This window comes from Mycteria americana (assembly GCF_035582795.1).
Source record: "Mycteria americana isolate JAX WOST 10 ecotype Jacksonville Zoo and Gardens chromosome W unlocalized genomic scaffold, USCA_MyAme_1.0 Scaffold_33, whole genome shotgun sequence".
Classification (NCBI taxonomy): Eukaryota; Metazoa; Chordata; class Aves; order Ciconiiformes; family Ciconiidae; genus Mycteria; species Mycteria americana.
The window spans coordinates 626842-639219 of NW_027445439.1; the positions used below are offsets into that span (position 1 = coordinate 626842).

The following is a 12378-nucleotide window of genomic DNA, read 5'->3' on the forward strand; positions in this document are numbered from 1 at the left end:
TAGCATGATTATTCAGCTTCTCAAATCAGTCACTTGAAAAGGTTTTTGAATTCTGAGAAACTATAGTCTTTGTACTTGGCTGAAGATCAAGAGCTCTGAATCTGTCATCAGAAATGTCTTTATTTGCTTATCTTGGAGGGGACCTTAAGCCCCAGGATATCTGTTATGTAAGCTTTCAGTAGGTCAATTAAAAAATAAATTTCAGATGTCAAACTTTGATGCTTGACTTCCTAAATTAATACATGTTGTTTTGGGTTAACCCTGGTAGGCAGCTAAGCCCCACACAGCTGCTCACTCGTTCCCCCCCTCAGCGGGATGGGGAAGAGAATCAGAAAGGCAAAAGCGCGAAAACTCGTGAGATGAGATAAAGACAGTTTAATAGGGAAAGCAAAAGCTGTGCATGCAAACAAAGCAAAATAAGGAATTCATTCACTACTTCCCATCAGCAGGCAGATGTTCTGCCATTTCCAGGAAAGCAGGGCTTCATCACGCGTAACGGTGACTTGGGAAGACAAATGCCATCACTCCGAACGTCCCCCCCTTCCTCCTTCTTCCCCCAGCTTTATATGCTGAGCATGACGTCATATGGTATGGAATATCCCTTTGGTCAGTTGGGGTCAGCTGTCCCAGCTGTGTCCCCTCCCAACTTCTTGTGCACCTCCAGCCTACTCGCTGGCAGGGCAGTGTGAGGAGCAGAAAAGGCCTTGATTCTGTGTAAGCACTGTTCAGCAGTAACTGAAATATCCATGTGTTATCAACAGTTTTGGTCCCAAATTCAAAGCACAGCACCATACAGGCTGCTATGAAGAAAATTAACTCCCTCCCAGCCAGACCCAGTACACACATGCAGTAACTATAGTTGTTGTAGAAGGCACGAAGAAAAGGTACAGCAATAGTGATGCCAGACTTGGGGGTTGTATTAAAAAGGGCTGCTCTCTCTGAATTGTTCTATATCAAGTTTCTTAATTTCATAGAATCATAGAATAGTTTGGGTTGGAAGGGACCATTAAAGGTCATCTAGTCCAACCCCCCAGCAATGAGCAGGGACATCTTCAACTCAAGCAACCTGATCTGAGCCCCGTCCAACCTGACCTTGAATGTTTCCAGGGATGGGGCATCCACCACCTCTCTGGGCAACCTGTTCCAGTGTCTCACCACCCTCATCGTAAAAAATTTCTTCCTTATATCTAGTCTGAATCTACCCTCTTTTAGTTTAAAACCATTACCCCTTGTCCTATTGCTACAGGCCTGGTAAAAAGTCTTTTTCCATCTTTCTTATAAGCCCCCTTTAAGTACTGAAAGGTTGCAATAAGGTCTCCCCGGAGCCTTCTCTTCTCCAGGCTGAACAACCCCAACTCTCTCAGCCTTTCTTCATAGGAGAGGTGTTCCAGCCCTCTGACCATTTTTGTGGCCTTCCTCTGGACCCGCTCCAACAGGTCCATGTCTTTCTTGTACTGAGGGCTCCAGAGCTGGACGCAGTACTCCAGGTGGGGTCTCACCAGAGCAGAGTAGAGGGGCAGAATCACCTCCCTTGGCCACGCTTCTTTTGATGCAGCCCAGGATACGATTGGCTTTCTGGGCTGCAAGTGCACATTGCTGGCTCATGTCCAGCTTTTCATCTACCTGTATATCCCCAAGTCCTTCTCTGCAGGGCTGCTCTCAATCCCTTCATCCCCCAGTCTGTATTGATACTGGGAATTGCCTCAACCCAGGTGCAGGACCTTGCACTTGGCCTTGTTGAACCTCATGAGGTTCACATGGGCCCACTTCTTGGGCTTGTCCAGGTCCCTCTGGATGGCATCCCTTCCCTCAGGCGCGTCAACCGCACCACTCAGCTTGGTGTCATCTGCAAATTTGCTGAGGGTGCACTCAATCCCGCTGTCTATGTCATTGATGAAGATATTAAATAGTACTGGTCCCATTACGGACCCCTGAGGGATACCACTTGTCACCGATCTCCATCTGGACATTGAGCTGTTGACCACTACCCTCTGGATGCGACCATCCAACCAATTCCTCATCCACCGAACAGTCCACCCATCAAATCCCTCTCTCTCCAATTTAGAGAGAAGGATGGTGTGGGGGACTGTGTCAAAGGCCTTACAGAAGTCCAGATAGATGACATCCGTAGCTCTTCCCTTGTCCACTGATGTAGTCACTCTATCATAGAAGGCCACTAGGTTGGTCAGGCAGGACTTGCCCTTGGTTAAGCCATACTGGCTGTCTCGAATCACCTCCCTGTCCTCCATGTGCCTTAGCATAGCCTCTAGGAGGACCTGTTCCATGATCTTCCCAGGCACAGAGGTGAGGCTGTTCCCACGGGTCTCCTTTCTACCCTTGCCATGGACTGATCCAGACTGCACTTGAGAAAGGGAAGAAAATAGTCCAAATCCTCCTGAAAGCCAGTTTTGCCATAAAACAAAGTAAGGTCAAGGGACCTGCACAGGAGATCCAGTTTTTAGGAATAAAATGGCAAGATGGACGTCGCCAGATCCCAATGGATGTGATTAACAAAATAACAGCCATGTCTCCACCAAATAGCAAAAAGGAAACACAAGCTTTCTTAGGCGTTGTGGGTTTTTGGAGAATGCACATTCCAAATTACAGTCTGATCGTAAGCCCTCTCTACCAAGTGACCTGGAAGAAGAACAATTTCAAATGGGGCCCCGAGCAACGACAAGCCTTTGAACAAATTAAACGGGAGATAGTTCATGCAGTAGCCCTTGGGCCAGTCCGGGCAGGGCAAGACGTAAAAAATGTGCTCGACACCGCAGCCGGGGAGAATGGCCCTACCTGGAGTCTCTGGCAGAAAGCACCAGGGGAGACTTGAGGTCGACCCCTAGGGTTTTGGAGTCAGAGATACAGAGGATCTGAGGCCCGCTATACTCCCACTGAAAAAGAGATATTGGCAGCATATGAAGGGGTTCGAGCTGCTTCAGAAGTGGTTGGTACTGAAGCACAGCTCCTCCTGGCACCCCGGCTGCTGGTGCTGAGCTGGATGTTCAAAGGGAGGGTCCCCTGTACACATCATGCAACTGATGCTACGTGGAGTAAGTGGGTTGCACTGATCACACAACGGGCTCGGATAGGAAACCCCAATCGCCCAGGGATCTTGGACTGGCCAGATCATGGACTGGCCAGAAGGCAAAGATTTTGGAATATCGCCAGAGGAGGAGGTGACGCGTGCTGAGGAGGCCCCCCTGTACAATAAACTACCAGAAAATGAGAAGCAGTATGCCCTGTTCACTGATGGGTCCTGTCATCTTCTAGGAAAACACCGGAGATGGAAAGCTGCTGTATGGAGTCCTATAAGACAAGTCACAGAAACTGCTGAAGGAGATGGTGAATCGAGCCAATTTGCAGAAGTAAAGGCCATCCAGGTGGCTTTAGACATTGCTGAACGAGAAAAGTGGCCAGTGCTCTATCTCTATGCTGACTCATGGATGGTGGCAAATGCCCTGTGGGGGTGGTTGCAGCAAAGGAAACAGAGCAACTGGCAGCGCAGAGGCAAACGCATCTGGGCTGCCGCACTGTGGCAAGATATTGCTGCCCAGGTAGAGAACCTGGTTGTAAAAGTACGTCACGTAGATGCTCACGTACCCAGGAGTCAGGCCACTGGAGAACATCAAAAGAACCAGCAGGTGGATCAGGCTGCTAAGACTGAAGTGGCTCAGGTGGATCTGGACTGGCAACATAAGGGTGAATTATTTATAGCTTGGTGGGCCTCAGGCCCTGGTGACACCTCAGGCCATCAAGGAAGAGATGCAACATATAGATGGGCTTGTGATCGAGGGGTGGACTTGACCATGGACACTATTGCACAGGTTATCCATGAATGTGAAACATGTGCTGCAATTAAACAAGCCAAGCGGTTAAAGCCTCTGTGGTATGGAGGGCGATGGCTGAAATATCAATATGGGGAGGCCTGGCAGATCAATTATATCACACTCCCACAAACCCGCCAAGGCAAGCGCCATGCGCTTACAATGGTGGAAGCAACCACCGGATGGCTGGAAACATGTCCTGTGCCCCATGCCACCGCCCGGAACACTCTCCTGGGCCTTGAAAAGCAAGTCTTCTGGTGACATGGCACCCCAGAAAGAATTGAGTCAGACAACGGGACTCATTTCCGAGACAACCTCATAGACACCTGGGCCAAAGAGCATGGCATTGAGTGGGTATATCACATCCCCTGTCATGCACCAGCCTCTGGGACAATCGAACGATACAATGGGCTGTTAAAGACTACACTTCGAGCAATGGGTGGTGGGACATTCGAACACTGGGATACACATTTAGCAAAGGCCACCTGGTTAGTCAACACTAGGGGATCTGCCAATCGAGCTGGCCCTGCCCAATCAAAACTCTTACGCACTGTGGAGGGGGATAAAGTCCCTGTAGTGCACATAAAAAACATGCTGGGGAAGACAGTCTGGGTTATTCCTGCCTCGGGCAAAGGCAAGCCCATTTGTGGATTGCTTTTGCTCAAGGACCTGGGTGCATTTGGTGGGTGATGCGGGAGGATGGGGAAGTCCGATGTGTACCTCAAGGGGATTTGATTTTGGGTGAGAATAGCCAATGAACTGAATGGTATGATGTGTTGTTAATTGCTATACAATACTGTATGTCATCACTTTTATGGTTGCTATATGCCATATCAACAGAACCCAAAGTCATGGACTAAATGAACTCAACGGACATTTTAGAGGGATGGCCCATAGACTAAGGGAATGATATCTGTGTGTATGTATCAGAAGACAGGGAAAGTGGTGGTGATTAACTGGAATGTATTGTAAAGGGTAGGACCTGGGCATGACGTAGATGGTATAGAATAAGGGGTGGATACTGTCCTGGTTTCGGCTGGGATAGGGTTAATTTTCTTCCTAGTAGTTAATATAGTGCTGTGTTTTGGATTTTAGTATGAGAATTATGTTGATATCACACTGATGTTTTAGTTGTTGCTAAGTAATGCTTACACTAGTCAAGGACTTTTCAGCTTCCCCTGCTCTGCCAGGTGCACAAGAAGCTGGGAGGGGGCACAGCCACGATAGTTGATCCAAACTGGCCAAAGGGCTATTCCATACCATATGATGCCATGCTCAGTATATAAACTGGGGGGAGTTGGCCGGGGGGGTAGCGATTGCTGCTCGGGGACTGGCTGGGCGTCAGTCAGCGGATGGTGAGCGGTTGTATCACTTGGGTTTTTTTGTTGTTTGTCCCTGGGTTTTGTTCCCCCCCCCGTTGTTTTCCTTTTCATTACAATTTATTATTGTTGTTGTTATTTATTATTTTTATTTTATTTTATTTTATTTTATTTCAATTATTAAACTGTTTTTATCTTAGCCCATGAGTTTTCTTATTTTTACTCTTCTGATTCTTTCCCCCATCCCACTGGGGGGGGAGGGTGAGCGAGCGGCTGTGTGGTGCTTAGTTGCCAGCTGAAGCTAAACCACGACATGCATCCAGCTTGTCCCGTAGCATCCCAGAGCAGCAAGAAAAAGAAGGAATCTTGAAGGAGAAAGAGAATTCAGAAAAAATGCTCAAGCATATGTTTTTTTCGTGAAGAAGCTCGGAAGCAAAAAATTTTTAAAAATGGGTGCAATGTTTCCCTTTTTCCAGTCACCAGGGACTTCACCTGACTGCCGTGACTTTTCATATATCATCGAGAGTGGCTTGGCAGTTACATCAGCCAATTCCCTCAGGAGTCTGGGATGCATCTCATCGGGTCGCATAGACTTATGTATGTTCAGGTTCCTCAGGTGGTCACGAACCTGATCTTCTCTTACAGTGGGGGGGACTTTGCTCCCCCAGTCCCCATCTTGCGGTCTATCCACTCGAGAGGTGTGGGAAGAGAGGTTGCCACTGAAGACTGAGGCAAAAAAGTTGTTGAGTACCTCAGCCTTCTCCTTGTCTGTTGTTACCAGTTTGCCAGTCTTGCTCGTCAGGGGGGGGTACGCTTTCTTTGACCTTCCTTTTCTGGCTGACTTACCTATAGAACCCCTTATTATTATTCTTTGCGTCCCTTGCCAAGTTCAGCTCCAGCTGCGCCTTGGCCTTCCTGACCCCATCCCTACACAACCGGGCAGCGTCCCTATACTCTTCCCAGGATACCTGTCCCTGCTTCCACTGCCTGTGCGTTTCCTTCTTGCCCTTTAGTTTGACCAGCAGGTCTTGACTCATCCATGCCGGTCTCTTGCCGTCCTTTCCTGATTTCTTACACCTGGGGATTGAGAGCTCTTGCACTCTATGGAAAGCTTCCTTAAAGATCTGCCAGCTCTGTTCTGCTCCCTTGTCCCTGAGGGCAGTTTCCCAGGAGGTCCTATTGACTAACTGCTTGAACAGCTGGAAGTTTGCTTTCCTAAAATCCAGGTCCTGACTTTACTCTTTGCCTGACCCATATCCCTCAGGACCGCAAACTCCACCGGTGCATGATCACTGCAGCCCAGGCTGCCTCCGATCTTGACGTCACCAATTAGCTCGCTTGCGTTGGTGGCCAACAGGTCCGGTATCGCATCCCCTCTGGTAGGACTGTCTATTACCTGGCTTAAGAAGTTATCCTCAATGCATTGCAGGAGTCTCCTGGATTGCCTACAGCTCGCCGTGCTACTTTTCCAGCAGATGTCGGGGTGGTTGAAGTCCCCCAGCAGGACGAGAGCCTGCGAGTGAGATGCCTCCTGTAGCTGGAGTAAGAAGGCTTCGTCAATAGGCTCCCCTTGATCAGGCGGCCTGTAGGAGACACCAACCACAAGGTTCCCTTTGTTGCCTCGGTCTCTAATTCTTACCCATAAGCTTTCAACCTGTTCGTGGCTATTCTTCAGAGACAGCTCTTCACACTCTATCCATTTCTTGACGTAGAGGGCAACCCCTCCGCCCCTCCTTCCTTGCCTGTCCCTTCTGAACAGCCTGTAGCCATCGATAGCTGCACTCCAGTCATGGGATTCGTCCCACCAATTTCATGCTATGTGTCAGATAAGGTGCTGATAACAGTCTTTGTTAGTCTTAGAACACGCACCTGTTAATTCTCTGTGAGGCAGGATAGCATATGAAGTAAAATGTAGTATGTAGATGGTTGTATGAGGAGTGCACTGTGTTCAGTGATGCCCGGATGTTTTTGCCCATCGTATGTGAATTCCAGTACTGTGTGTACAGTCAGTTTCTTAATGCTGCTGGTACAGTTAACACAGAGAATCAGCTTTGATTAAACTGAAACCTAATTATACATAAAACCATTTTCTGCATTCATTTATCTGATGTATGTATTTCTCAGTATAGGTCAGGTACATAGTTTTGTCTTTTGTATGTACAGTCTTGTGGTTTTGGGCCTAGTTTACAGCAGTTCCTAGTGCTGAAATTGGCATGGTGTTTGCACCTCTTTGGAAGTAGCTTATCTGGGTAACAGTGTGAAAATGCCTTTAAATATTTCCAGTCAAAGGTTGTCAAACTTAGTATTTGTGAAAATTGGAACATATCATATGCAAGGTTTCAAAAATTAATTTACTGTAGCTGAACTCTCTTTTTTTTTTTTTTCTTGTGTTTCTTAAAAAGTAGTGGTTTTGCTCAAAATAGTGGGTTATTGTCCAGAGTCTGATTTTGGGTTACACATATCTGATCTATGGCAAAAGTTGATATAAGCCTTGAAGTGTTAAGCTTACACTTTAGAAAGACATTTTTGCGGCCATCAGATCATGCTTAAATAATATTTTTGGCTTAAATTATATTTTTGTTCCATGTAGAAATGTTTTCTGCACAGCATACTTTTTTGGCTTTCTGTACTCAAAAACTTTATTTCTAATAATAATAATAAAGAGAGATTTTAGAATTAAGTGATTACAAAATAAGTTTATACTTTTTTTTGACCATGAATACCTGCACTAGTGGAGATGCATGCTATTCTGTGTTTGAAATTTTTGACAAGGACCTTAGAGTTGCATGGAGCGTTTTTTTGAAGAGGGAATGTTAGTGTCAGAATCCATGCAGATTATAGATTAAAGTCTTTTTTTGTAAGAATGGTACAAAGAATCAATACAAAAACTTGGGGTTGAAGTAAAAGATACCATGAAATCAAGTAACCTCAGTGTAACAAGTTACCATTTTTCAAATGAGTTGTGATCACTGTTTGTGGTATGTAATCCTAGGTGATATCAGCTGTGAAATAGAAGTTGGCTTAAAAAACTGCTTGTGACTGGCCATACGATTATTGTAACAGCAGGTCAACCCGCTGATAGGGATGTCACACTTTGTAGGGTGTGCCGTTGTGTTTGAGATAAGTGTCTGCTGCATCATTTTTTGGCTGCTGTGTTTTAATTAGCAGAATCATTTTAAGGTGTATTTTGGGCTGACTCACATCATCATTTTTTCTTGGCCTTAGTGTTTGTGGCTCTGGTGTAGAACCACAGGCAGAAATTAGATGGCTATAGAGGCTTCTGTCCACATCTGTTCTGAACTTCTTCAGAGGTTCCTACTCCTGTTACCCAGGGTGGGTCAGGAGGCCTGTGAGGTAACTGCAAATTATAACTTAGCCTCCTAAGGAAAGCTGTCATTGACTTTTGGTTTTCCTTAGCATGCTAAGCTGTAGTTTCTGTCTATTCAACAGCTGTTTCACAATCAGTTTATCTGTTGGTCAAACAGAGCAAGAATTTAGAGAAGGATAGGCAGATACAACTTTAAGTGGCAAAATGTACATTCAGCTAATTTTAATCCGAGTCATAACTTCCAAGGTATCATTGCATGAACGTTTTCCTACCCCAGTGCTGCTGTTTTGGTGCTTTTTCAGTGCAACTGATACAACTGTGTGAGGGGCTATGCTATAAGCCAGTTATAAAAACAAACCCCCCAAACTAAGGGGTTGGTTTACTGTGTAGCCTTATAAACAGTTACAATAGCACAAATTTAAGGAAGGAAATGAGCTATGAGCAAGACAGAACTTCAGCATGTATGGTAGGTTGACCCCGGCCAGCAGCCAAACACCTACCCTGCCTTTTGCTCATTCCCCTCTCCTGGGGGATAGGGAGAAAAATGGAAGGCGAAAAGAGTTGAGGGCTTATAAGAAAGATGGACTTATAAGAAATGGGGCTTATAAGAAAGGGGGTTATAAAAAAGATGGAGAAAGACTTTTTACCAGATCCTGTAGTGACAGGACAAGGAGTAACGGTTTTAAATTGACAGAGGGTAGATTTAGATTGGACATAAGGAAGACATTTTTTACCATTAGGGCAGTGAGACACTGGAACAGGTTGCCCAGAGAAGTTGTGGATGCCCCATCCCTGGAAGTGTTCAAGGTCAGGTTGGATGGGCCTTTGAGCAACCTGATCTAGTGATCATCTAGGTTAGACCTAGATGATCTTTAAAAGTCCCTTCTGTCCCATACCTTTCTATGATTCTGTGTTTTGAAACTTTGTTTTCTTCATAGTTGCTGATTGACCTACTGTGTCTTTTTGTAGGCAGTTGGTACTAAATATCGAAGAACCTTTCCAGATTTTTTTCATCTGCTAGTGTGTGGTGTGTATTTCATTTGACAAAATATGTGAGAAGAAGTTTTAGCTACTGAGCTGGGACACTGAGAATCCTTTTGGAGCCAGAATTGGTTCAAATTTGGATTTTCAGGAGAGACTCGCTTTGTTTAGAAGTAAATTAATTGATTACATGAAACTGAATACTTTTCTGTGACAGAGCAAGTTTGTGTCACTCTCTATATATAGATTTTTAGAGTGAAAATCTACATTTCAAATGTGTTGATACATCACAAGGGTTAAGCTGCTTATAATAAAATTATGGTATGATAGGCCAAGTTGTTCCTTCAGAGATTAGAGCCCATCATCCACCCAAGAAAAACTTGTTTCATGACTGCAATAGTTCTCCAACCCTTTTGAATATGCGTTTGTCCTCCATCGATGGGGTGCCCCGTGGGGAAGTGTGTCTGGGACTGGGGAGCGTGCAGGGGAAGAGAGAGTGATGGCTCAGGGACAGGAGTGGGAGCCAGCTATGACTGCTGAGATTTTTGCCCCACTTCTTGACAGAGACCCCGGGGCCAGAAATGAGGGAGAGGAGGGGCAGCTCTCAGCACTCCCCTGTTCCCCTTCTCTGTTGCATAGCTAGAGCTTTTTCAGTGCTGTTGCAGCCACTTTCACCTTGTTTTGTGCCTGCCTACTGCAATGTGATTCCCTAGTGCGAGAACAGTGGGCAATAGGTATTTTTATCCTAGCTTCTTATTTCAAATGACATTTTCTGGCTTGGGAAACAAGCATGATTTGTCCTGAAAAATGCTGTGTACCCATAACATAATCTCATTTAACTTGTTTTTGTACTGCTTTTTGCATGTGTTTTTAATATGAATTGCAAAATAGAAATGGCAATTGACATAATCCTAGTAAAATGTGCTTTAAAAACTTGTCTGTCTTTGCTGCTCAGTGCAGAAATAGCTCTTTTATCCTCTTTAAAAGAAAAAAAAAGTAATCTTCCAGTTGCTCCAAATTGATCCATCCTAAGTACCATCCTAAGTATCCAAAGTCATCTTGTTACATGTGGTTTGTGTTGTCATGCATCAGTACAGACCAGGATGTACCTATAAAATATCACAACAAAAAATAATAATTTTAGGACAGCTGTATCAATCTCCCTCCTTTTTGTGTTTTGTACGATGTAACTAGTCAACATTTAACTCTCATTTTAGCTTCCTAGTTGACTTTGTTATGCAAATAGTTTGTTTAAACTCTGATTAATTTTTTATAATATAGATGAAAGTAGATGAGGGGTTAATTTGTTTTCCCTTCAACTGACAGAGAGATTACCAATAATCCCTCACACTACTTTCTACTTGTAGATCATTAGGTTCTAAAATCTTTGCGGAAGGAACCTGTAGAGGTATGGCTATTTAACAGAAAGTTCCCCCAACTGCCAGGGAACTAATGCCCAGCAGTGTGTCAGGATAAACTTAGATATGGTTCAGCACATTTGATTCTTTTCGCTTAACTCTTGCATGAATATCAGTGTTGGCATAGTCCTGTTCCAAAGCTTCCTACTGATGAGCTGTTTACAAGGGTAGCAGAGCTGTGCAGTAATTTACTTTCATCCAGAAAAGTTGAGTGGGATGCGTTCAGTCTAACCATAATTAGTGAAAGGAAATGAACTTTGCTTACCTCTTTAATAATAAAAAATGAATACATGATTGTAATATAAGTTCTTATGATGTGGTTTTCTTTCTTTCTTTCTTTTCTTTTTCCCTTAAGGGTCCTGGTATGTCTCATCCCTATGATAGCGGGCACATAGCAATGACTTACACAGGTCTTTCATGTCTGGTTATTCTTGGAGATGATTTAAGTCGAGTAAATAAAGATGCCTTACTGGCAGGACTGAGAGCTCTCCAGCTGGAGGATGGAAGGTAAAAGATATAAAATATCTTACAACTCTCTGGAAGGTTAATAGAAAACCCAAGTATAGAATTAAACATAATACACACTTTTATGAAAATAGTTGTATAATATTTTCTTTCTATCAGAAAATATTTTGGTGGGGATAAGCAATAGAACAACATGCTAGTTTACAGGACCAAAGAGCATTTTATGTCCAGAGTTGCTTTCATACTGGAGAATGATGATGTTTGCTTACAGCTGTAGAAACATACTATTGGAAAGTTAATGGTTTGGCTTGTGTCTTGGGGATAGTTGTTTTGTTTGGTTTTTTCTTATATCTCTCATATAAGTGAGGTTTTCTCTATTTGTATTCTCTGGTTTTGCAAGGCCCTGATGGAGCACTATTAAGATGATGTTGCTCTGCTTTGTTGGGAGGGTTTTGAGAGATTCAATCCATTAATATACAGGATGGTGCATACCCTTTGAAGTACATCTGTTTGGTTTTTAATGTAGGCTGGAGCTGGTAGCTAATGAAACCTTCTGCTAGGTTACATGATCTATCTGTGTACTTAGATTTTACTGAATATCATTTTTTAAAGAGTACTTTAAGAAATGCATAACTATAGAAAACTTATTCCTGAAGAAATTATATTTCACTTCATAATGAAATTGCTGTCCCCATTTACTAGCTACGAAAGCCTTTGTTTTGGTCAAATGGCTTTGTATTGCCTAGAAGTCTCCTATAATTAAAACTTTTTTAAAAATGGAGCATAACTATTAAAATGCAGTGTTACCTGTGTAGGTTTTAAAAAAAACCAACAAACCCCAAACCAAACACACACCTCCCCCCTCTAGAATGTTCTAAATGTAAGTAGTGAATATGAACTATATGATCTACAATTTCCTGTTACTTATAGCAACAGACTGACCTTAATGGGCCAAATTCTAATGTACGTATACATGGATTTGTTGGTCTACTTCCATTTGCAGCATCTTCTAGCATGTGGGGGTGCTTCTACCACTGCTGTAT

At 43.9% G+C, this 12378-nt stretch overlaps 1 protein-coding gene across 1 annotated transcript in view; it reads left to right on the top strand.

The window, feature by feature from the left end:
• LOC142403069 (geranylgeranyl transferase type-1 subunit beta-like) overlaps positions 1-12378 on the top strand; it is a 96816-nt gene that overhangs the window by 63969 nt on the left and 20469 nt on the right. Inside the window, 1 exon segment of the mRNA XM_075489211.1 lies at positions 11226-11377. Coding sequence (XP_075345326.1) covers positions 11226-11377 — 152 coding nt within the window.